The sequence below is a fragment of the Phascolarctos cinereus genome, unplaced genomic scaffold (genome assembly GCF_003287225.1).
Source record: "Phascolarctos cinereus isolate Bilbo 61053 unplaced genomic scaffold, phaCin_HiC Scaffold_4;HRSCAF=312, whole genome shotgun sequence".
In the NCBI taxonomy this organism is placed as follows: Eukaryota; Metazoa; Chordata; class Mammalia; order Diprotodontia; family Phascolarctidae; genus Phascolarctos; species Phascolarctos cinereus.
In genome coordinates, this window is record NW_027555847.1 from 656143302 (window position 1) to 656170511 (window position 27210).

The 27210-nt window shown below is 38.4% G+C and overlaps 1 protein-coding gene and 1 non-coding gene across 3 annotated transcripts in view; one reads left to right on the forward strand and one right to left on the reverse strand.

The window, feature by feature from the left end:
• Positions 1-224: 224 nt before the first annotated feature.
• Positions 225-27210, reverse strand: part of LOC110214298 (myelin-oligodendrocyte glycoprotein-like) — a 49980-nt gene continuing 22994 nt past the window's right edge. Inside the window, exons 6-7 of one of the 2 annotated variants that reach the window (XM_020995128.2) lie at positions 21994-22048; positions 225-2892 (exon numbers count right to left, since the gene is read on the reverse strand). In XM_020995128.2, coding sequence (XP_020850787.1) covers positions 22020-22048 — 29 coding nt within the window. In that variant the 3' untranslated portion in view covers positions 225-2892; positions 21994-22019. The remainder of the gene's footprint in view (positions 2893-21993; positions 22049-27210) is intronic. The other variant, XM_078153868.1, reaches the window with a different exon arrangement.
• Positions 26824-26931, forward strand: LOC144457214 (U6 spliceosomal RNA). The gene has a single exon (XR_013486540.1). It is a non-coding gene; the product is annotated as a U6 spliceosomal RNA (small nuclear RNA).

Genomic DNA, 27210 nt, shown 5'->3' on the forward strand with positions numbered 1-27210 from the left:
CCATCCCATTCATCATTTACTTTCTTATAAATAATATTTTATTTTTTCCAATTACATGTAAAGATAGTTTTCAACATTCATTTTTTATAATTTTGAGTTCCAAATTTTTCTCCCTCTCTCCCCTCACCAATCTGATATCAGTTATACTTGTGCAATCAGGTTAAATATATTTCCACGTTAGTCATGTTGTGAAAGAATAAACAGAACAAAAGGGAAAAACCATAAAAAATGAAAATAGTATGCTTTAATCTGTATTCAGACTCCATAGTTCTTTCTCTAGATGTGGATTTTCTATCATAAGTCTTTTGGAATTGTCCCCTTCATTATTTCTTATAGCACAATAGTGCTGCATCACATTTGTATAGTTGTTCAGCCATTCTTAAATTTATGGGCATCTTCTCAGTTTCCAATTTTCTATTGGCACCATAAAAAGAGCTACTATAAATACTTTTGCACATAATTGGTCCTTTTCTTCTTTCTTTGGTCTCTTTGGGATATACACCTACTAGCAGTATTGCTGGGTCGGAGGGTATGCAGAATATAACAGCTTTTGGGGCTTAATTCCAAATGGCTTTCCAGAATGGTTGGACTAATTTACAATCTGATAAACAGTACATAGTGTACCTGTTTTCCCACAGCCTCTCCAGCATTTGTCAGTTTCTTTTTTTTTCTCATCTTAATCAACCTGATGGGTGCAGAGTAGTAACTTTTTAATTTATGTTTCTCCAAATATCAGCGATTTAGAGTATTTTTTCACATGGCAATTGATGGTTTGGATTTCTTTCTCTGAATATTATCTATTCATATACTTTGACCATTAATCAATTTGAGAATGGCTCTTTTTCTTGTAAATTTGACTCACTTCCCTAAATATCTTAAAAATTAAGCCTTTATTAGAAAAACTTACTGCAAAGATTTTCCCCAGTTTCATTATTTTCTTCTAATTTTAGTTACATTGGTTTTGTTTGTGCAAAACATTTTAATTTTATGCAATCAAAATTGTTCCATATTACCACCAGTGAACCCCTCTCTTATTTGGTCATGAATTCTTCCCCTATACAAAGATCTGAAAGGAAACTTCTCCCACGTTCCACTAATTTTATTATGATGTCACCCTTTATGTCTAAATTATATGCCTATTTTGAGTTCACTTTGTTGTGAGGTGTTGGCCTCTACTTAGTTTCTGACAGACTAATTAACACAATATTGAATAGTAATTGTGATGATGGATATCTTACATGGTTACCTTTCTATTGGAACAGCTTTTGGCTTATCCCCATCATATATGATGCTAGCTTGGTTTTAGATACCTAGCACTTATCACTTTATATTTTTTTTGGAGGGGGGTTAGGCAATGGGGTTAAGTGACTTACCCAAGGTCACACAGCTAGTAAGTGCTTTGTGTCTGAAGTCAGATTTGAACTCAGTTCCTCCTGACTCCAAGGCCGGAGCTCTATCCACTGCACCACCTAGCTGCCCCATACTTATCACTTTAAAGAAAGCTCCATTTGTTTCTAAGCTTTCTAGTGTTTTTAACAGGAATGGGTCTTAAAATTTGTCAAAAGCTCTTTCTGCATCTATTGAAATAATTACTTTATTTTTATTGCTTTGTCATTGATATGGTCTATTTTGCCCATAATTTTCTTAATATTGAGCCTGCTCTACATTCTTGGTATAAATCCAACCTGGGCATAGTGTATGAATTTTGTATTATATTGATGTAGTCTCCTTGCTTTTATTTTAAATTTTTGAATCAAAATTCATTAGAGAAATTAGTCAATAATTTTCTTTCTGTTTTTTAACTCTCCCTGGTTTACATATGAAGAACATATTTACAACTAATATTCTAGACAAGTTAGGATTCAGAAAGATCTAGACAAACCAAGTCATGTCATGGAACAAAATTCTAATACAGTGGAATTTAAATGAAGTAAACATAAAATCTTATTTGGTTCCAAAAAAAAACCTTCGCAAGTATAAGATGGAGGAAGTGGGGCTGGAGAAAAATTCCCCTGGGGAAAAAAGATCTTGGAGCCTTAATAGACTCCCAAGTTCAATGTGGCACCTAAGAAAGTTAATGCAATCTTACACCAAACTAAAAGAGCTGTAGTAGCCAGGACTGGGAAAGTATGGCAAGACTTGGGTCAGATGACAATGGTAGTGGTGGTGGTGGTGGTGGTGGTGGTGGTGGTGGTGGTGGTGATGATGATGATGATGATGATGATGATGATGATGATAGCAACTAGCATTTATATAATACTATGTGCCAGACACTATGTGCCAAGTGAATTAAAATTATTATGTCATTTGACCCTCACAACAACTCTGGGAGGTATGTGTTATTATTCCCATTTTACAGCTGAGGAAACTAAGTTAAACAGAGATTAAGTGATTTGTGCAGGATCACACTGCTAGCAAATATCTGAGGCCAGATTTGAACTCAGGTCTTCCTGACTCCGAGGCTTAGTTCAAGCCTTAGTTTTAAAAGGCCACGGTCACCCACTACATTCTGGGCCATTGCAATTGAAGTTGGGCATTGCTGCTATATTCTTCTTTTTCTTCTTCTTCTCCTCTTCCTTAATCACATGTGGTCCTTCTGTCCACAAGGGAGTCATACTCTTACATGTTAATGCTCTCTTCAAGGAAATATAATTTTTGGTCATTTATACATTACAAGATATCTTGTGGTTTGGGGGCTAGAGTCTTTAAAATTTCCTATTCATTTCATCATTTTTTAAAAATCAGGGACAATTAACTCTTTGTCTTGCACAGTTTTAATTCATGATTTCTTGAAATGTAACTCTGAAAAACTCCTTTTTCTTCTTTTTCTTCTTCTTCTTATTCCTTTCTTCTTCTTCCTCCTCTTCTTCTTCTTCTTCCTTCATGGATACTCTGTCAAAAAGAATATAATTTTTAGTCACTTATATTTTGTAACATATCTTGTGGTTAGGGGGCTAAATATTTTAAACCTCCTATATATTTATTTCATCATTTTATTTTAAAGCTGGTACAATTAGCTCTTTTTCTTGCACAGTTTTAACTTATGATTTCTTGAAATATAGCTCTCAAAAAAATAGGTTTTGAAAAAGCCCAATGTGATTCAAATGGAGTAGAGGGATAGAAGATGGATAGAAGAGCTTTATGGGACCTCAGTGCCCTGGAGAAGCACATCTACAGAGGCCATGTGTCCCTGGCCATCTTTCTTTGTGCTCCTGCTTGCTATATGTATTCCCCTTCCTCTGAGTCTTACACAGGGAGCTGGACTGCAGAGCTGTCCAAGGCCTGGAGCACAGAGAGTCCAAAAGTACTTGACAGTGACAAAATTGTAATATGTTTGAAGAAGGCTGCATCCTTAGCAGTATCTTTGGAAACTTTCCCATTCCCAAATCCAAATTAGAGGTTGAAAAAAACTTGAAAAGGAGGATTCCTGAGATATTACTGGCCAGCAAATGATCAATGCATTATCTAGAGCTGCTTTAGGAGACCTGAAGTATAATGGAAGGAGCAGAGGGCCAGCAGGCAAAGCATTCAGCAGCAGGCCTGAGTCTCTGCTTCTTAAGCTTGGTAACTCCAGGCAGATCTCTTCCCTCATATGAACCAGTTTTCTCATCTCTAAAGTGGGCATATACTTTATACTTGTACCTCCTACCTAGCAAGGTAATAGTGTGGGAAAGGCTTCCTGAGGGAAGGAGCCAATCAATTCTTTCTGGGCACCCCTGAGCTAAGACTTTGAGCTCCCCAGGGGCACAGATAATTCGTTGTTCTGCCTCTCCAGGCTGTGAGTTCCTCTAGAATGGAGCCTGGGCTTGCTCCTCCTGCTTGTCCCCACAATTGAGCCAATCCCAGGGCCAAGTGCATGGCACAGAGGGTGTGCTCTCACTGCAGGACTTCAGCCTAAATTCTACCTACTCCTAGCCACTGACTGTTTCCTCAGGAATCAGCACTGGGGTCCTGGCCCCAGAGAGTGTGGCTACCTGGCACCCTGAGGAAAGGTGGAGGACGCCATCAGCTGAGACTGAAGCAATGGCTGGAGTCACAAGAGTGTGGAGAAACAGTGGAGACTGGGAGAAAAGCCCTGCCTCTTACTTTAGCATGCACACATAATCTATTTCTGCCCTTCCCTGTAATACATGCACTCATGTGCACACACAAACACAGACACAGACAAACAGAGCCAGTCTTTTTCCGTTTTTGAATGCCCACAAATACTCACATGGAGAACCTATTTCTCCCATTCCCTATACAGAGAGAGAGAGAGAGAGAGAGAGAGTACACAACACAGCACAGTAGCAGCATCTGAGACTCTAATCCCAGGTTTGTGGCAAGGCCTCTTCCTGGGCCCCAGAAGAGTGTGTTTGACACAGTAGTATTTCCCTGAGGACTCCTTTCACAGCTGGTGCAAGGTCAGGGAGACAGTTTGGGCCTCATTGTTCCTGGTGATGAAGTCCCTGCCCTGAATTTTTGGGCTGTACTCTCTGTTACTGCCAGTTCTGGGACTGATGCTGGCCACCAACTCCCTGTGGCTCTCAACTGAGCTACAGTGCTGAGACATGGTGTATTCCTTGAAGTTAAAGCCAGAGGTCCTGCAGATCAGGGTCACAGACTGGTCCTCAGGTGCCACCTTGCCTCTTGTCTTCACTAGCTGCACCTGGGTCAAGGACCCTGCAGAGGACATACCAAGGAGATTAAGTCCTACACAAAGCCTCCATGGAAAGAGGAGCTTAGGGACTATGCTAGAAACAGCTGGCTGCTAATTACAGATTCCAATCACACCCCAGGTTTCCAGGGAGAGGAGGCCAAGCAAGTAGAAGAAGAAGGAGAAGCTAAGCTTCAAGGCCACTATCCCCAGGGAGCAGAAAACAGGGAGGAGACAGGGATAGAGGTATCTAGAAGCTAATTAGAGTCTCAGCCCCATACAGAGGGTGAGGAGAGAAGCAGTGTAGACAGGACAGATACCTGGGAGAATGAAGAAGAGCAGCCCCAGGAGGTAGATCCTGCAAAGAGTGGTGAAGTTCCTGGCAGACATGCTGCTGAGCCTGGCAGGACTCTCTAGGCAGGCTGGGGTTAGCAATTGTGGCCCAGATCTGATAATATCTGAACAGATAGGAGTTCTGCCCAGAAGGAAGTGTTTCTAAGAAGGCAGCTGAAATCAGTGGGCTCTGCCCATGTCCCACCTGGGGGTGGCTGGAAGTAGATGGAGCATCAGGCAAACAGAGAAGCCTGGGCTGGAGAAGGGAGTTAGCACAAAATACTTCTGACTGCAGGGCTCATTTCTAGCCCTACTAGCATTCAAAAAAATCACCTTGAGTTTTGATACTGGGTCTGCAGCAAGTGTCCTGAGGTATGGGGGTGCTTGGAGCATAGATCAGCATCTTGAGGTGAACACTATAGCTATAACAGTCCAACTCAGCACAGATTAGAAGGTAGGTCTGGCCTTTCTCTTCTTAGCTGTCCTTGGTTTATCCCCATTCCAGTCATCTCTCTTTCTCTGCACCCTAAAACCCCGAGGAAACTGAATTCTGGGGCACTAGTACTTCAAGGGCAATGCTAGGGGTCCAGGAAGAGACCTTTATCACCACAGGCCTAATAGTATTCTAGATTCTCAGGTACCCTTGGACCAGATGAAATGTCCTACTATGTAGGGACGGAGAGAAGGGAGAGATTATTGTCACCTGGGACAGTCACAGTGGAATGGTATAGTGGATAGAACCTTGAAGATTTGTATTCAAATCTAGCCTCAGGCCCTTACTAGCTTTGTGACTACAGGAAAGTCACTTAACTTCAGCCTGTTTCAGTTTCCCCGTCTGTAAAGCCAAGATAAGAATAGCACCTATCTCCAGACCTGATGAAACAGGAAAATGATAAATGTTGGAGAAGATGTGGGAAAATTGGAACTCTAATGCATTGTTGGTGGAGTTGTAAAATGATCCAACCATTCTGGAGAGCAGTTTGGAACTAGGCCCAAAGGGCTATAAAAACATGCATACCGGGAGCCAAGATGGCAGAATAAAAAGGTAGTCGCTCTCACGCTCCCCTATCATCCTCTGAAAACCCAGAAAATATCACCCCAGAAAAAACCCTGAAACAGCTGAACTAGAAGAAAGATGGGGAGCAACAGAACAGTAGCCCAGCCTCACTTTAGCATACCAGGAGGAGGTCCTGGTGACTCGGCCTTCTACACAAACAGGTCTCACAGTGCCTCAGCAAAAGTAAGGGAAGTAGCACTATAAGGGCCCCAGGCAGATAAGCAGCCTTCAGCATTCATCTGAAAGGAGCTGAAGAAAGAAGCCTACAATCCTACTAAAGTTCCAGCCTTGCTGATTCCAGCCCAACACCAAGTAAGCAGTCAGAACCCTACAGCCTCCAACTACCAACCAGGGGGAGATCCTGAAGCCCAGTAGAGCAGGCAAATACCAACACCTGGACCTCTGAGTGCCTCAGTGAGGGTGGTGGAACCAGTGGAAACCAGCTCAGAAAATCAACAGGTGCCTTGGCATTCTACAGCAAAGGAGCCTCCCAGTGCCTCAGCAGATCTAAGGGAGGCAGCACTGCAAGGGGCCCCAGGCAGATAAACATCCTGCAACACCCATCTAAAAGGAGCTGGAGAAAGCTAAAGGAAAGGAAAAACAGGCAACCTAGAATTGCCTGAAAGTTCCAGCCTTGCTGATTCCAGCCCAACACCAGATAAGCTGCCAGAACCCTACAGTCTACGATTACCAACATAAGAGGCCCCAGCACACAAAGCCAGTGACCAAGACCTAGGCTCCCAACACAAGAAGCTTGGGTTAATGCCATCTGCTCCCCAGCAGGAGAGCTCAATCTCTTTAAAGGCCAAAGAATAAAGAACCACTATGAGTAAAAAGAAATGCACCATAGATTCATATTATGAGAAGAGTGAAGATCAAGACAGAAATTCTGAAGAGGACAACATTGTCAACAAACCCACATCTGCAACATCAAAAGGGGCTATGAACTGGTCTGAAGCCCAGAAAGCCTTCTTAGAAAAGCTCAAGAAGGATTTTAAAAGTCAAATGAGAGAGGTAGAAGAGTCCCTAAAAAATACAATTGGCCAATTCGAAAAAAAGTACACTGAAGAAAACAAGTCCCTAAAAAACACAGTTGGCCAACTGGAAAAAAAAAAGTACATTGAAGAAAACAAATCCCTCAAAAATACAATTGGCCAATTGGAGAAGGAAGTAAAAAAAGTAACAGAAGAAAACAATCTGTTAAAAATTCGAATTAGACAAATGGAAACTAATGACTCTATGAGAGAGCAAGAACCAGTCAAACAGAAACAATAAAATGAAAAAATAGATGAAAAGGTAAAATTAGCTCATGAGTAAAGCAACTGACCTGGAAAATCAATCCAGGAAAGGCAACTTAAAGATTATTTGACTACCTGAAATTCATGATGAAAAAAAGAGCCTGGACAGTATATTTCAGGAAATCATAAAGGAAAACTGTCCTGAAGTCCTGGAACCAGAAAGTAAAATAACCATAGAAAGAATCCACCACTCACCAACTGAAAGAGATCTCAAATTGAAAACACCAAGAAATATAATAGCTAAATTCAAAAACTACTAGATGAAAGAGAAAATACTGCAAGCAGCCAGGAAAAAGCATTTTAAATATCTTGGAACTACAGTCAAGATTACACAGGACCATTCAGCTTCTACATTAAAAGACTGTAGGGCATGGAACATGATATTCCGTAAGGCAAAGGAGTTTAGATTGCAGCCGAGGATCAACTACCCAGTGAAAATGAGCATGATATTTCAAGGGAGGAGATGGATATTCAACAAAATAGGGGACTTCCAAACCTTCCTGATAGAAAGACCAGAGCTCACCAAAAATTTGATCTTCAAGTACAAGATTCAAGAAAGACATGAAAAGGTAAATGGGACAGAAAGATACATTATGTTGTTAATAAGGGCAAACTGTCTACATCCCTACAAGGGAAAATGACATTTGCAACTCTTGAGAACTGCATTGTTATTACACCATGTTAAAGAAGTATACATAAAGGGGGTGGATATAAGTTGACTTTGATATAATGATAAAAAAAAAATCTAATCAAATGGGTTAAATGGATCCAAGTAAGTGGATTAATCTGATCTAAGAAAATGTACTGAGAAAAAAGGCAGACAAGGGTAAATTACATTATGGGAAAAGACACAAAAACCTATTACAGTAGAGGGAAAGAAGGGAGAGGGGTGAGCATTATTTGAACCTTATTCTCATCAGATTTAGTTCAAGAAGGGAATATCATGATGAGTTAGGTATAGAAATCTAACTTGCCCTATAAGCAGTAGAAGGGGAAAGGGGAAAGAAAAGGGAGGGGAGATAAAAGGGAGGGAAGAAGCAGTAAGGGTAAAGGGGAAGAAAAGGGAAAGGGCTAATAGAAGGGAAGAGGGACTGAAAGAGGTGGTGGTCAAAAGCAAAAACTAGTGAGGGGGGAAAGGAGAAAAGAGAAATAAAAGTATAAATGGGGGGAAGGATGGAGAAAAAGACACAGATAGTAATCATAACTGTGAATGTGAATGGAACGAACTCTCCCATAAAGCAGAAATGAATAGCAGAATGGATTAAAAACCATAATCCTACCATATCTTGTTTACAGGAAACACATTTGAAAAAGAGTGACACATACAGGGTAAAGGTAAAAGGCTGGAGCAGAATATATTATGCTTCAACTGAAGTAAAAAAAGCAGGGGTACAATCCTGATCTCAGACAAAGCAAAAGCAAAAATAGATCTTATCAAAAGAGTTAAGGAAGGGAACTACATCCTGCTAAAAGGCATCGTAGACAATGAAGTAATATCATTACTAAACATATAGGCATTAAATGGTATAGCACCCAGATTCTTAGAGGAGAAGTTCATGGAGTTACAGGAAGAAATAGACAGCAAAACTATACTTGTGGGGGACTTCAACCTCCCCCTCTCTGAACTAGATAAATCTAACAACAAAATAAACAAGAAAGAAGTTAAGGAAGTGAATGAAACATTAGAAAAGTTAAGTATGATAGATCTCTGGAGAAAAGTGAATGGGAATAGAAAGGAATATACATTTTTCTCGGTGGTACATGGCACATATACAAAAATTGACCATGTACTAGGGCATAAAAACTTTACAATCCAATGCAGAAAGGCAGAAATACTAAATGCATCATTTTCAGATCATGATGCAATAAAAATTATATGTAATAAAGGACCATGGAAAGATAGACTAAAAAATAATTGGAAACTAAATAATCTAATCCTAAAAAATGATTGGATCAAACAACAAATCATAGGAAACAATCAATAATTTCATTCAAGAGAATGACAACGATGAGACAACATACCAAAACTTATGGGAGGCAGTGAAAGCACTTCTTAGGAAAAGTTTTATATCTCTAAATGCTTACATAAATAAAATAGAAAAAGAGGAGATCAATGAATTGGGCATACAACTAAAAAAACTGGAAAAAGAACAAATTAAAAATCCTTAATTAAATACCAAATTAGAAATATTGAAAACCAAAGGAAAAATTAATAAAATTGAAATTAAGAAAACTATTGAACTAATAAATAAAACTAAGAGCTGGTTTTATGAAAAAAACAATAAAATGGATAAACCTTTGGTTAATTTAATTTAAAAAAAGAAAGAAGAAAACCAAATTACTAGTATCAAGAATGAAAAGTATGAAGTTACCACTAAAGAAGAGGAAATTAAAACAATAATTAGGAATTATTTTGTCCAGCTATATGCCAACAAATTTGACAATCTTAATAAAATGGATACATATTTACAAAAATATAAATTGCCCAGATTAACAGAAGAGGAAGTAAAGTACTTAAATAACCCCATCTCAGAAAAAGAAATTGAACGAGCCATTGATGAACTCCCTAGGAAAAAATCTCCAGAGCCAGATGGATTTATATGCAAATTCTATCAAACATTTAAAGAACAATTAATTCCAATACTATAGAGACTATTTGGGAAAATAGGTGACGAAGGAGTCTTACCAAATTCTTTTTATGATACAAATATGACGCTGATACCTGAACAAGGAAGAGTCAAAACAGAGAAAGAATATTATAGACCAATTTCTCTTATGAATATGGATGCAAAAATTTTAAACAAAATATTAGCAAATAGATTACAGCAAGTTATCACAAGAATAATACACTATGACCAGGTAGGATTTATACCAGGAATGCAGGGCTGGTTCAATATTAGGAAAACTATCAGCATAATTGAGCATATCAACACCAAAACCATCAGAAACCACATGATCATCTCAATAGATGCAGAAAAAGTTTTTGACAAAATACACTTATTCCTATTGAAAACACTAGAAAGCATAGGTATAAATGGAGTCTTCCTTAAAATAATGGATAGCATCTATCTAAAACCTTCAGCAAGCATAATATGTAATGGGGACAAACTAGAAGCATTTCCAATAAGATTGGGGGTGAAACAAGGATGTCCATTATCACCACTATTATTCAAATATCATACTGGAAATGTTAGCTTTAGCAATAAGAGAAGAAAAAGAAATTGAAGGTATGAGAATAGGCAAAGAAGAAACAAAGCTATCACTGTTTGCAGATGACATGACGATATACTTAGAGAATCCTAGAGAATCAAGTAAAAACCTACTTGAAATAATAAACAACTTTAGCAAAGTTGCAGGCTATAAAATAAACCCACATAAATCATCGGCATTTCTATATATTACCACCAAAGCCCAACAGCAAGAAATAGAAAGAGAAATTCCATTTAAACTTATTGTAGACATTATAAAATATTTGGGAGTCTACCTCCCAAAACAAACCCAGTAACTCTATGAACACAATTACAAAACACTTTTCACACAAATAAAGTCAGATCTAAATAATTACAAAAACATCACTTGCTCATGGGTAGGCTGAGCTAATATAATAAAAATGACAATTCTACCTAAGCTAATTTATTTATTCAGTGCCATACCAATCAAACTGCCAAAAATTATTTTATAGAATTAGAAAAAATAATGACAAGATTTATTTGGAAGAACAAAAGGTCCAGAATATCAGGGAATCTAATGAAAAGAAATGCAGGGGAGGGTGGCCTAGCAATTCCAGATCTTAAATTGTATTATAAAGCAGCAATCATTAAAACTCTTTGTTACTGGCTAAGAAATAGAGTGGTGGATCAGTAGAATAGGTTAAATACGCAAGACACAGTAGTCAATGACTATAGTAATCTATTATTTGATAAATCCAAAGACCCCAGCTTCTGGGATAAGAACCCACTCTTTGAAAAAAAACTGCTGGGAAAACTGGAAAAGAGTATGGCAGAAACGAGGCATAAACCAAACTCTCACACCATATACTAAAATAAAGTCAAAATGAGTTCATGATTTAGATATAAAGGCTGATACTATAAGCAAACTGGGAGAGTTAGGAATAGTTTACCTATCAGATCTATGGAGAACAGAAGAATTCATGACCAAACAGGAGATAGAGAACATTATGAAAAGCAAAATGGATAATTCTGATTACATTAAACTAAAAAGTTTTTGCACAAACAAAACCAATGCAACTAAAATTACAAAGAAGGTAGAAGACTGGGAAATAATTTTTACAACCAGTCTCTCTGATAAGGACCTCATTTCTAAAATATATAGAGAATTAAGTCAAATTTATAAGAATACAAGCCATTCCCCAATTGATAAATGGTCAAAGGATATGAACAGACAGTTCTCAGATGAAGAAATTAAAGCCATCTACAATCATATGGAAAAAATGCTCTAAATCATTATTGATTAGAGAAATGTAAATCAAAACAACTCTGAGGTACCACATCACACCTACCAGATTGATGAACATGACAAAACAGGAAAATGGTAAATGTTGGAGAAGATGTGGGAAAATTAGAACACTAATGCATTGTTGGTGGAGTTGTGAATTGATTCAACCATTTTGGAGAACAATTAGGAACTATGCCCAAAGGGCTACAAAAATGTGCATACCCTTTGACCCAGCAATACCACTTCTAGGGCTATATCCCAAAGAGATCATACAAATGGGAAAAGGACCCACGAGTACAAAAATATTCATAGCAGCTCTTTTTTGTGGTGGCAAAGAATTGGAAATTGAGAGGATGCCCATCAATTGGGGAATGGCTGAGCAAGTTGTACTATATGAATGTAGTGGAATAAGAAGTTATATATAAGTTATATATATAACACATATAAGTGTTATAAGAAATGATAAGCAGGAAGACTTCAGAAAAACCTGGAAAGTCTTGTGTGGACTGATGGTGAGTGAAGTAAGCAGAACCAGGAGAACATTGTACACAGTAACAACCACATTGTGTAATGACTAACTTTGATAGACTTAGCCCTTCTCAGCAATGCAAGGATCTAAGACATCTTCAAAAGTCTCATGATAGAAAATGCTATCCACATCCAAAGAAAGAACTATGGAGTTTGAATGCAGATTGAAGTATAGTATTTGCTCTTTTTTTCCTTTCTGTTTTGTTTTGTTTCCTCTTTCTGGTGGTTCCTTCTCTTGCTTCTAATTCTTCCTTACAAAATGACTAATGTGAAAATATGTTTAATAGGAATGTATATGTATAGCCTGTATCAGATTGCATGCTGTTTTGGGAAGGGAGGTGGAGAGGGAAAAGGAGGAAAATTTAAAACTCAAAAGCTTATGGAAGTGATTGTTGATAAAATCAAAATAAATTAATTTTAAAAAATAAAAAAAGGAATTGCTGAGGATCAAATGAAATAATATTCATAAACCACTTAGAAATCCTCCAGATGCTATATAAATGCTTGCTATTATTATTATGATTAAATCTAAAGGGGACCCCAGAGGCTGTCTAGTCCACCCTTATTCATTTTACAGATGAGGAAACTGGGGCACAGTGAAGTTAAACGACGCCCAAGGTAAACAGGTAGGTAAGTGATGGAGGTGGAATTTCAGCCCAGGGCTTGTGACTCTAAAGTACACTTTCTGCTATGCCATGCTGGTTGAATGGAGTAGAAGTATTTTAGAGGAAGAGGTGGTGTGAATATAGCAGAGTGGACAGAGAAGAATAGATGAGATTATGTGGACATGTTAGCAGGTCAGAGTTAACATGTCCATGTGGCAGAATAGATAGACTGTAGTGGATGGAATGGAGTGGAAACAATGAAGTGGAATGGCTCAATAGCGAAGGTGTTGTTGAGGAGACAAGATGGAGTCAGTGAGATGGAATAGTCAAATTAAATGATTGCAGTAGAATGTGAGATGGAGCATCCAGGTACTGCCAGTGGAACAAGGGAATTCTTTAAGCAGAGTCTGTGGAGGTCAGCAGGCTGGAGTAAATGAGATAAAGGGTTTAAGGGAGAATGAATGTTCTAAACATAGGGTAAAGTGCTCATAAGCATAATAATAATGGCTAACATTTCCATAGCGCTAAGGTTTTCAAAGCTTTATTTGTCTTCATAACCTTGGGAGGTAGGTGCTATTATGATCCCCATTTTACAGATGAGGAAACTGAGGCAGAAAGAGATGAAGTGACTTACTTGTCCAAGGTCACACAGCTAGTAAGTATCTGAGGCTGGATTTGAACTCAGGTCTTCCCAACCCAGACCCAACACTCTATCCAGTGTACCATATAACTTCCTCTGGCCATCCATGAGGTACTGGGAAAGGGTAGAGTAAACAAAATCATATTAATGAGTATTTTCTTTTCAATAAACATTTATTGTGTGCCTACCTTTGGGCAAGGTACTGAGGGAGATACAAGACATAGATGAGGAATGGAAACAAGCCCAATTCTACCTAGTTCTCTTGGGGAAACTCCCATTGCTTCCAACCAGCTTCTTCTTATCTTCGAGGAACTCTCCTTCCCTGGTTTCTCTCCTACTCCAGCGCTGCTGAATATTGCTGGAGAAAGTCACAAAAAATCCAACTGGTTTCACTGACTCCAAATGTATAGTGCAAAACCTCAACTGAGACAGTAGCTTAACATAGTAGCCAGAAAGCTGGTTATTTGTCAGATCTCTCCTTTGCCTCCTGCTTACTCCCTTTATTTTATTACCCTGGTCTTTGATGATATTGTCTTCCCCTGTAGAATATGAGCACTGAGAGGGCCAAACTGTTGCTTTTTTGTCTGCCCAGCACAGTCCTATGCAAATAACAGGGACTTGTTAATATTTGTTTGCTTGAATTAGCCTCAGAGAGCAGAACAATGATCCACATGTAGGCATTGCAGAGGCAAATTTGAACTCTACTTAAAGAAAAAGTCCTTAACACTTAGACCTAAGGTTGGAAGAGAAACACAATGTTGCCTAGTGAGTGGATAGCAAGCAGACCTGTGTCCTAGTCCTGGCTTGACTTCCTGGACACATAACTCCCAGCAATTCATGTCAGTGCTTTGGGCAACTCTAAATTGAAGAACAGTTGGAGATCTGCATCAGTGGAGGTATAAATCTTCACAAGAGTTCCCTACACACCAAGGAAATTTTAGGTCTTAAACAACAACACAAACAACAAAAAAGCCACTAAATGAACAAATCCCACACCTGGCAGCCTATAATCTTCTCTAATCAACATTTGATCTCATCCTTCACAACTGTACCAAGACTTTTTACCTCTTCTCATACCTCAACTTCAAGCCCACCCCCTACTTAGAGCAAATTACTTAGTTTCCTACTTCAGGAAGAAGAATGAGACTACCCCCCCCCAAAAAAAATAAACTTATTTTGTTTTGAAGATACAGTTATGTACATATTGTAAATTCTGTCCCCCACCCGCCATAGAATTCTAGAGTGCAAGAACAGTTGCTTTTTTGTCTTTGTGTGCCTAGTGTCTAGCATAGTGCCTGGCACACAGTAGGTGCTTAATAAATCTTGTTCACCATTGGTCTGAACAGGTTAGGCCCTATCCTGTGGGTGCTGTTGCAGATACTGACTATGATATAAAAGCTCCTATTCTTAAATGATCTCTAAGCTTCACATTGAAGAGGTAACTATTAGCTTCAGAAATCCTTAATGTTGTTTAGGAATAACTAGCTATGTAAGAATTGATTGAGTGATTGGCTGGAATACCATTAATTTTTCTACTCCTTGACATTTTTCAGAATCATCATCTACTCTCTCCTCCACTCTTCTAGTGCCAAAGTAAGACTAATAATCTCTATGCCTATGCATTTGTCTCCAGTTTTTCCAACCTCCTCTGAGTTTTGCTTCAGGAATCATTCCCTCCCTCTTTTTCATGCATCTTCAGTCTCTTTCTTTCTGTTAGCTCCTTGCCATCTGTCCATAAACATGCTTGTATCTCTCTAATCCCCCCAAAAGTTTCCCTTGGCTCTTCTACGCCATTCTGCTATTGTCCCATTTCTCCTCCTCTCCAAATTTCTTGGGAAAGTTTTTACACTTGATTTTCCCATGACCTTACCACCAATCCTCTCTCCTCAACTCCTTAAAATTTGGCATCTCTGCCCATCACTCCACTGAAACTCCTGTCTTTCCAAGGTCACCAAAACTTCCTAACTACCAGATTGCATGGCCTTTTGTTCAAGACTCACTGTCCCAGAACTTTGACCACTCATTGCTGTATTCCTGCCTTCTGGATATTCCCTCTTCCCTTGGTTTCATGGACATCACATGGTTGTCCACCTACCTATCTAACCACTCTTCCTCCTTCTTTGTAGGCTCTTTCCTGACACTATAAGTGGGGTAATGCCAGATGCTCTGTCTTTTGCTGTCTCCTCTTCTCCCTTCAAAAATAAGAGTACCTCACGTTTCTATGGTGCTTTATGGTTCACATGATCAATACCTGACTGTCCTTTTGACTTTGCTTTTACAATAGTGTTACTAGTAGTCTGAGACACTACCATTCATCTAGTCTTCCATGCTTGATACTTTAGAGTTACCTGAAATTACCTTATTGTTAGCTCTGGGGACTGATTGTGTGTGGTGACAAGCCTTCTGAATGAGTATACTGATACACTGTTTAATATTACCAGCATAACAGATGTCACAGAAGATGTCAAGCCATACATAAATGTCCAGTCATAAAGATACCCTGTAAGCCAAAAGGAAACCATGAGGTAATGTTTAGAGGAAATAGGGCTAGGATCAACTGTTTCTGGACCTTTTGAAGTCCTTGGGCCCGCTGAATCCTCTCCAGCCCCCTCCCTTAGCTCCAGTTAGGTCTTATGCACCACATTCTGTTAGAATTAATCCAGACTTAGAAGGATATTAGTCCTCCATATTTTAGGCAAGTACATAGAAGAGGGAGCATAGAGCACAGGGCTATATGGGGATTAGGTCACACTTGGGAGTCAAGACCAGGTGCAGACCAGGAGATATGGATTAGTTTTGCAGAGACAGTAGGGAAAAATTCAGAATCAGGGAACACTTAGAAGGATGCCTACACATGGACTGGTGGACACAAGGGGGCCAAACTATGCAGAGACTGCAACCCAGAGTTCAGGGCAGTACATGAGCTGAGGGCTATACAGGTCTGAAATGTTCAGAGTTGAGGGTGGAGGGGAAAATACAGACCAAGGCTACACTGAGCTAGAAGGGGTCAGAACTGCAGAAAGACTAGTGGACCCTCAGGATCTGGGCTACTTAAGGACTGCCCAACTGGAGCTTTATTAACATCCCATGATTCCATCACCTTCCTACCCTACTTATCCCCTTCTTACCTCAACACCTGTGCTCTATCCATAGGTGTCATTTCAACTTCAAATGCAAAAGTTACAATCAGGAACCCATTGATCTCAAACATCCCAGGAACTGACCTGAGAAGATATACTGAAAGAAACCCTTACATGAAGCATTCTGGGAAGATGGCAGAGTAGGTCAGACATTTCCAGACTCTCCAAATTTCCTCCACAAACAGACAGAACAACACCACAAAATGAATGCAGAGCAGTAAAAGTAAAGGAATAAAGCAATTGTCTTCCTAAGACAACTTGACAGAACCTTAGGAAAGATAGGCCCTCATGAGGCTGAAGTTTGGTGTGAGTGAAGTGTAGACATCTCCAGGCCAACTCTGCTGAATCAACAAAGCGCAGGCCCTGGAAGGAACTCCTTCAAGAAGCAAACAAAGACTCAAGAAGTTTCACCTCACAAAATTTTCACTTCACAAACTTTCATCTAACAAAAAGCTTATGGATCAGATGGCTAAGTGGGAGAAGACTGAAAAACACCTACTGTTTCTGGACATCAGGCCTAGTGGTGCTGACCAGACATGATGCCAGGCTGTGGATAAAAAAGAGCAAGTACATGCCAGTGAGTGAGGTACCTCAGGAAGCAAGAACATTTGTGGGATGTCACTGGAGGCCCTACCTGTGGCTTAGGGGAGGAGAGGAGTGCCTGAGGTTGAACCCCTGGACAGAATTCAGAAAATAACAGTAAGGAAGACCTCAGGACTAGGGTACCATCACCACAAGTCAGGATTAAAACTTGATTACAATAATAAGCTGCTAAAAATAGACTAAAACAAAATAAAAATGAGTAAACAAAGGAAAAAGAGTCCCACCATACACAGCTCCTATGGTATAAAAAGATCTGGGTTCATATTCACAGGAAGATAGTGAGGTTAAAAACAGCCACTCCTACTCCAAGGAATTACATCAAATTGTCACAAGCCCAAAAAGAGTATTTGGAATAACTTTAAAAAGGGCTTCAACAATCAACTAAGAGAGACTGAGGAAAATTATAAAAAAATAAAAGCAATGCAAAAAAATCATGACAAAAAAAGTTAACCAATTGGAAAAAGAGGTCCTAAATCTTAAGGAGGACAATAACTCCTTGAAAACTAGAACTGAATGAGGGGAATCAAATGACATTATAAGATGCCAAGAAACACTAAAATTGAAAAAAAAAAAAAGAAGAGAATTTGAAGTATCTCATTAGAAAAACAAATGATCTGGTGAATAGATTGAGGAGTGACAATATGAGAATTGTAAGACTACCTAAAAGTCATGATCAGAATAAGAACCTTGATACAATGTTATAAAAAATTATTAAAGAAAATTGCCCTGAAGCTCTAAAAGAAGAGGATAAAAAAGAAATAGAAAAAAAAATCTACTATTCACAACCTGAAAGATTCCAGGAGGAAAAATTACAGGAATGTCTTAGCCAAGTTTCATACTTCCCAGATTAAGGAGAGAACATTGCAATCAAGAAGAAAAAAATAATTTAAATACTGTGGAGATAACATCAGTATTTCACAAGACTTGGCAGCTTTTACACTAAAAGACTGTGGGTCTTGGAACATTGTATTTTGAAGAGAAAAAGAGCTAAAGTTGCAACCATGAATAACTTACCCAGCAAAGTTGATTATAATTCTGAATGAAAAAAATGGATATTTAATGAACTTCAAGACTTCAGGTATTTATGACAAAAAGACCAGAACTAAAATGGAAATTTTGATGTATAAGATTCAGAAGAAATAAAAGAAAACATTGAAGACTAATTATAAGGGACTCATTAAGGTCAAACTGTTTACTTCTAATATATGAAAATGTTAACACTATTCTTAAGAGTGTCATCATTACTAGAGTAGTTTGAAAGAAAGGTTGAGGCTGAGTTGTTAATGATGGAGTTATTCTGAAAAACAAAATTGGGAAGGAAAAGGTAAAAAAAGCAATTATCTCCTGTAAATTGGGCATGAAAAGAAGAAATGATACAGAGGAAGCAGGTAGGGGTGGAGGGCTGGTAGTGCTAGAATTTCACTCTCATTGGATCTGGGTTAAACAGGAAACAAAGTATACATCTAAAAGGGTATAAAAGTCTTCTAAACTTATAAAGAAGTAAGAGGACTAAGGGACAGGATAAGGAAAAGACTTTCAGAAGTTTGTGTAAATTAAGATTTGGGAATGTGGGGGGAGAGTAAGGGAAGGACTCTTAGAAGTTTGGGTAGAATAAAGATAAGTGAGTAAGGGGAGAGGATAAAGTAACAGGGATAGAGTAAAAAGAGGCTGAGAAAGACAATAGTGAGTAAAAACTGGATGCAGGAAAATTCACAAATTGTAACTTTGAATATGAATAGGATGCAGTGACCCATAAAATGAAAACAGCAGAATGGCTTAAAAATCAGAACCCAACAATATATTGTTTATAAGAAACACATGTAAGAATGACAGAGTTAAAATGTAGGGATGGAGTAGAATTTATTACGCTTCAGCTGTTGCAAAAAAGGCAAGGGTACAGGCAGCTAGGTGGCGCAGTGGATACAGAACCAGCCTCAGAGTCAGGAGGACCTGAGTTCAAATCCACCCTCAGAAACATAACACTTACTAGCTGTGTAACCATGGGCGAGTCACTTAACCCCATTGCCTAGCCAAAAAAAAACAAAAAACAAAAACGCAGGAGTAGCAATTATGATCTCAAAGTTATATCTAAAATAGATTTAATTAAAAGAGACAAACAGTATAACTACATTTTGGTAAAAGTTACCATAGACAATGAAGCAATATCAATACTCAAACTATATGCTCCAAATACTATAATATCTACATTTTGAAAAGAAATGTTAAATTAAATACAGGTGGAGATAGATAGTAGTAATATAACAGTGGGGGGACTAAAAGCTTTTCCTTTAAGAACTAGATAAATCTAACCAAAAAAAAAATAAGAAACAAGTCAAAGAATTGAATAGAATTTTAGATAAGCTGGATATCACAGTTAATTGAATGAAGTTAGAAAAGAATATACCTTTTTTCTCATGATGGAATACTACTGTGTTAAAAGAAATTATGGGGTAGTTGATATTAGAAAAATATGGGAAGACTTGAATGCAATAATAGAGTGAAATGAGCAGAACCAAGAGAACACTGTGTGTAGTAACAGTAATATTGTTTTAAGAACAGCTTTGAGTGAGCAAGTCATTTTTACTATTATAAATACTCAAATTAACTACAAAGGACATATGTAAGAATACACTCTCTGCATTCAGAGAAAGAACTGATAAATAAAAGTATGAATAGAATGGTTTTACATATATACACATATTTGTGTCTAATGGTAGACAATCTCTAGGGCTGGTAGTGGGGAAGGCAAGAAAAAAAGGAAAAAAAGAAATTTACATGGTGACTTTATTATGTATTTAAAAGGAATTGCAAGTTGTACATAATAGATTTGCAGTTTTATGTGCAATTGTCTTTTTTAAATCATGCTATGTTACGGAAATACTTATTTTATTCCATAAATTAAAAAATAAAATGAATAAAATTTTTTTAAAAGAGTCCCTCAAACCTCACAGAATCGCTGTAACCTTGATTTCTTTCATCTTCACCTATGCCTCTGTCATAGAATAATGGAACATTCCCAGTTGAAGAAGGAAGTAACTGAAATAGAGAATCTGAACTCCAAAAGATTTGTAGGACAACTTTTCATGTGCTTCTAGCCCCCCAGAAACCCACTGGTAGCTCCTATGTCTCATCTACAGAGACTGTACAAGAACAGTGAGTAGGAGCCCATGGTGGGGAGGCAAGGAGCAACATGGGAAGGGAGAAGAAAAGGACAAAGGTCTAGACAGAACTCAGAGTTCAAGAGAGAGTCAAGCACCTCAGAAAGACACAGCCAGATTATAAGACTTCAATTTTATTCTACTCAATAACTATTTCTTGAACATCTTTGTGCCAAGTATTGGAGATACAGAGACAAAAATAAAGCTACCCTTGCCCACAAGCAACACATTTTAAAGAAAGAGGATTGTAATTCTGTCATTTTCCAGATGTCATTCCTAAATTGTGGCGATGGAGAAAATCACGATAATTTAAATGTGGTCTAACCAGGGTACTGAACTGTAGGCCTCTGACCTAAAGGAATTTTGAGGAAGGGAAGAGGAGGAAGTTGGAAGAGTAGCAGAGGTAGAGAAACTAAACCTGGGAGGAAACAGGAAATTGAAAGTAGTGCCATGAGATTACCAGCAACATGGTCCAAGATGGGAGCTGTGTGGAGACATCTTCCTTGAAGACAGTAGGGATGGATACTATTTTGTTGATTCCCACCCCTAGTTCCCAAGGTGCTATTTTTAAATTTCCAGTCTCCATTTTAGGGTCTCTGACTCCTCTTAATGGCTTCTTCCTCTGTCTCTTCCTTAGAAGTATGTTTACATTTCTGTTTCCTTCTCTTTCAGACTGGCTATTGTGACTAACCATTGCCTTGATAATCTATATGGGTCATTACTAAATGCAGCTGAGATGTGGCAAATGTGTTATCCAGAGAAGGAGTTGAGAGGTGGACCAAACTGGATAGCTGTAGCATATTCCTTATGTGAACTAGCCTGGGGAAGCCATGGCCAGCAGCAACAGAGATATCACCTGAAATGGAGTCAATGAGACACTCCCCAGATCTCCAGAAAAGAAAGAGAGGAGACAAGAGTTGGTATAAGACTGAAGGGGCTTTCACCAGCTCCATATACACTGAAGCCATGAAATAGGACTCAGTTGGAAAGAGCCATAGCGACCATCTATCCCACCCTTTCATCTTACAAATGAGAAAACTGAGGCCCAGAGAAGCTAAGTGACTTCCTTGCCCAATGTCATAGAGGAAAGTAAGTAGAAGACCCTGGATTTGATCCAAGTCTATGGATTCCAAATCCATCCTATTTTCAGTGTATCACATCCTGGCCCATGAAAGATTGCAGATGGGATCTCTATCTAAAGGGCCTTTCTGCTTCAAGTTGAAGTTGTATTACCCTACATCTGGACGATCTTTAGAAACCAAAGGCAGATGGAAGCCCAGTGGAGGTTCAGGCTTTAGGGACATTCTGGCAACATTCTGGTTGTGAGAGGCCATGTAGATGCTACATACTGAGGTAGTATTTTTAACAAGATTTTTGAAGCACTCCTTATTGTGGGAGACTTTTTGTTCATCTATTTGGAATTTGCTCTGAGTGGTACTCACAGACACTGCCTCAAAACCAAGATTTGGTGGTATAGTGGATAGAGTGTTGGACTTGCAGTCAGGAAGACCTGACTTCAAATCTTGCCTCAGACACTTACCATTGGTGCACTCCTCTGCAAGTCGCCTAACTTCTGTCAGCCTCATTTTCCTCTTCTGTAAAATGGGGACAATAACAAGACCTACTTCACAAGGTTGTTGTGAGGATCAAAATACATACTATACACAGAGTATTTTACAAAACTATAGCTCTTTAAAGAGCTATGTGGAGTTCACTATTATTATCTAAACAAATTAATTTTATCATAAGTGTGGCCTGGGGGACCCTAGGGTCACTCCATGAACACCTGAATCATATGCAAGAAGTCACATGAGGGGAGAAATTAGGGAGGCAGAGGTTAAGATTACATGGATAGCAACAGGGCTTTTTCCTGAGCTAGTCTTCTGATTTATTGATTAATCTGCTAGGGTACAGAGCAAAGCTGCAATCACCTGGCAGTGAGGCAGAAACTAAATTTACTTTCTTTGACAACAGTTTGACAACAGAGATAAGGCAAGTTAGAACATAGTGTGATGATTCCCTTCCCCTGTGACTTTGAGGTTGGGAGACTTGAAAGGGTTATTTTTCAAAGATCTCCCATTTCTCTGTGAGTGTTAGAGATACATGAAGCAGGGGAAGGTGTGAAGATTTGAAAATTTCATCTTTAACATGAATGGATGTGATTGACTGTTCAGAATTATTACATTTTACTTTTGTTTTTTATGAAGTAATGGTGTCTTAGCCTGTGAGCTGATTGGCTATGTTGGAAGGAAAAGAAAATGGGGTTCAAACAGGGGGGAGCTATGTAGCCAAAGAGAATTAGGAGTTGTTATAGGGATATTAAAACCCTTAGATAGAAACTCAGGGGTATCGAAAACTCTTCTAAGGCAAAGCTGAGGACAAGTTGGAATTGTTAAGTAGCAAGTCAGTTCAGTGAGCTTTGAGTACCACCCGGTGCCTCCCACAAATACAACAGCCTGAACAACTGATCCAAACCCACTACCCAAGTTAAGAGATTAAACGCGGTCCCAATTGCATCCTAAACAGAAAGGTAGATTACTCCCGCTCTGCCCACCTTTCCATTGTGTCTTCTGGAATTTCTTTTCCTTAATGAACAAACCTTCCTACCTTTTGGACCTCTTTCTTACTTCATGTTCCTTAATTAATTCACAAAATGGCTTTGATTATAGATGCCTTTCTCTCATTCTCCTTCCATCTTCTAGCACTTACTGAGACCTAGCCTTCCCTAGAGGACACAGCGTTCCTGCAATGTCCTTTTCAATACTGGTTGTACCTTTTCTCACATTGCTCAACCTCACTTGTCCTTGGAAGGGAGTCAGAATACTATTCACTCCCGTTATCACTTTCTGCTGCTATAGAACACTCGATCATCCTCACCTCTCACTCTATCCAAATATGCAATCCAATCAGTTGAGAATTACCTACTAGCCAGACCATTCTCCCTCCTTTCTCTAAAAATTCAGCATTTGGCTCACATTATTCATGTCAACTCCAATTGCTGTCATACTAGAGCATATTAATGTGTGTTGGTATTCCTTCAAATACTCTAGCCTCTCAGTTTCTCAATCTTCTTAACTCTCACAACTTAGTCCTCTATGCCAATTCAGCCACACAAAGGCAGAGATGGGAGTACCTTTGACTTTGCCATCATTCACAAATTTCTGCTTCCATGATCAAGAATTCTGAAATTCCATGATCAAATCATAACTATTATATCATCTCTCCTTGTACCTCACTCCTCACTCCAAAGATTTTCCTTCTCAGCCTAATCTTGGTCCCTATCTTGAGTTCCAGTTCTTCCACCCTTTAGTACTTTCTCAAGCCATCACCCCTATCATAGCTTCACTTGCTCCCCCTTCTAATCTTTATTTTTAATTGGCTAACTATTACACTGTCTTCTGTTCTTCCATCCCTTTCCCTTGCTTTACTGGTGATCTTTCTTTACCAAACCCCATCTCTAGATTACTTCTACCATCTGCCTCTTCTGTTCTTCCTCATGTGCTGATGAACAGATCTAGAGGAAGTTATGAAAAATCATTGAACAAGTCCACTACAAATTTATGCTATTTTCAATGACCAACTATGATTCCAGGCAACCCATGGAGAAATATGTTACCCACTTTTGATAGAGAGATGATAGGCTCATGGGGCAGACTTAGACATCAATTTTTGCATAGAATCAATTCAGGATTCTCTTTTTCTTGACTATACTTTTTTGTTAGAAGGGTTTTGTTTTTTATTCTTTTTCAATGAGGGAAAGGGAAGTGAGGAGAGAAGATGGATATCATTAATTGAAAAATTCAAATATATTTTCCTAAAAACCAAATTTGTGTTATGTAATCTCAGCTGTGCCCTCAATGCAGTAAGATAATATTTTTACTAATTCACAATTCTTTCTATATCCCATTTCCTACAGTAGGTATTGCAAACCTTTACTTCTCTCAAACTTCCCACATACTTCTTACCATATCTGAAGACCTTGCTTCAAATTTCCTGAGAAAATTCAAATTATTCCACATTGACTCTCTCCTCCTGTTCTCAACCTCTCTAATTTCTTGACATCTTTCTCCACACTCCCTTCCTTTTTTCATCCTCTGATGAAAAGGTAACCCTTCTCCATACCAAGACCAACCTAAAATTTTAAACCCCATCCCTTCCCCCCTTTCCAGCAGATAGCCACCACAGTCATGTTCTCGTTCTCTCTCTCTCCTCTCTCTCTCTCTCTCTCTCTTCTCTCTCTCTCTCTCTCTCTCTTCTCTCTCTCTCTCTCTCTCTCTCTCTCTCTCTTCTCTCTCTCTCTTTCTCATACTATCCTGTTGCTTATAAATATGCACAGATTTTCCTTATCTTTAAAAAATATCTAGAGGTGGAGCCAAGATGGCAGAATAAAGGCAGGGATTCACCTGAGCTCTACCCCCAACCCCTCCAAATATCCTAAATTAATGATTTTAAACAAATTCTGAAATTGGAAAGAGAAATGAGAGTGATGCAAGAAAATCATGAAAAATGAGTCAACAGCTTGGGAAAGGAGATACATGCAAAAAAATACTGAAGAAAAAATACAGACTAGGCCAAATGGTAAAATAGGTACAAAAAGCCAATGAGGAGAAGAGGGCCTTAACAAGTAGAATTTGCCAAGTGGAAAAAGAGGCACAAAAATTCACTGAAGGGAGAAAACTCCTTAAAAAGTCAAATTGACCAAATGGAAAAGGAGGTACAAAAGCTCATTCAAGAAAATAATTCCTTTAAAATTAGAATTGAAGAAATGGAAATTAATAACTTTATGAGAAATCAAGAAACAGTAAAACAAAACCAAAAGAATGGAAAAATAGAAGACAGTGTGAAATATCTTATTGGAAAAACAACTGACCTGGAAAACAGATCCAGGAGAGAGAATTTTAAAAATTTTGGGCTACCTCAAAGCCATGATCATAAAAAAGAGCCTAAACATCATTTTTCAAGAAATTACCAAGGAAAACTTCCCTGATATTCTAGAACCAGACAGTGAAAGAGAAATTGAAAGAATCCACTGAACACCTCCTGAAAGAGGGCCCAAAATGAAAACTTCCAAAAATATTATAGCCAAATTCCAGAGTTCCTAGGTCTAGGAGAAAATATTGCAAGCAGGCAGAAAGAAACAATTCAAGTATCATGGAGTGACAGTAAAGATAACATAAGATTTAGCAGCTTCTATATGAAAGGATCAGAGGGCTTGGAATATGATACTCCAGAGGGCAAAGGAGCTAGGATTACAACCAAGAATCACCTACCCAGCAAAACTGAATATGATTTTTTGGGGGAAAATGGACATCCAAGGAAATAGAGGACTTTCAAGCATTCTTGATCAAAAGATCAGAACTGAATAGAAAATTTGAACTTGAAATACAAGACTTGAGAAGCAAAAAAGGTAAATAAGAAAGTGAAATCATAAAGGACTTAATAAGATTAAACTATTTGCATTCCCACATGGGAAGATGGTACTTGTAACTCATAGGAACTTTCTCATTATTAGGGCAGATAGAAGAAGTATATAGAGACAGAGGGCATAGATGTGAGTTGAATATGAAGGGATGATATCTAAAAAATAAATAAAATTAAGGAATGAGAAAAGAATGCACTTGGAGAAAGGGAAAGGGATAGGTAGAATGTGATAAATTATCACACATAAAAGAGGCAAGAAAAGGCTTTTACAGTGGAGGGGAACAGTGGGTAGGTAAGGGGGACTTAGTCAACCTTATTCTCTTCAGAACTGGTTCAGAGAGAGAATAAAATACACACTCAATTGGGTATAGAAATCTCTCACCTTACAGGAAAGTAGGAGGAGAAGGGGATAAGAGGAAGGGAGAGTGATAGAAGGAAGATTTGGGAGAGGGTAGTCAGAATCAAAACTCTTCTAAGGAGGGACACGGTGAAAAGAGAGAGAGAGAATAGAATAAGGGGAAGAATAGGATGGAGGAAAATAGTTAGCAATAGTAACTCTGAAAAAAATTGAAGCAAGTTTATTTGACAAGGGCCTCATTTCTCAAACATATAGAGAACTGAGTCAAATTTATAAAAATAAGAGCCATTCCACAACTGACTTTCTCTCTCTCATATATATATAATCAATTGCCAAATATTGTTAAGTCTATTTCCAAACTTTTCTTACATTAATCTCCTTCTCTGTTAATTTGGCCACCCCTTACTACAGGCCTTTGTCAATTTTTATTTGGATTATTAGGTGGCACAGTGGATAGAGTGCTGGACCTGGAGATATGAAGATTCATCTTCTTTAGTTCAAATCTGGTCTCAGACACTTACCAGTTCTGTGACACTGGATAAGTCATTTTACACTATTTGTCTCAGTTTCTCCTCTGTAAAAGGAACTGGAGTGCTCACTTCAGCAGCACATATACTAAAAATTGGAACGATACAGAGAAGATTAGCATGGCCCCCGGGCAAGGATGACACGCAAATTCATGAAGCGTTCCATATTTTTTGCCCCCTCTGACACTGGAGAGCATTAAGGACTGTGTCCTCCATGCCTTGAAACTATATGGTAAGATTGATCCAGAAAAGCTTTCAATATCTTCCCACTTCTTGAAAAACCTGGGCTTGGATTGTTTGGACCAAGTAGAAATTATAATGGCCATGGAAGATGAATTCGGGTTTGAAATTCCTGACATAGATGCTGAAAAGTTAATGTGTCCACAAGAGATTGTAGATTACATTGTGGATAAGAAAGATGTGTACCATTAAAGTTTTTTTTTTAAATCAA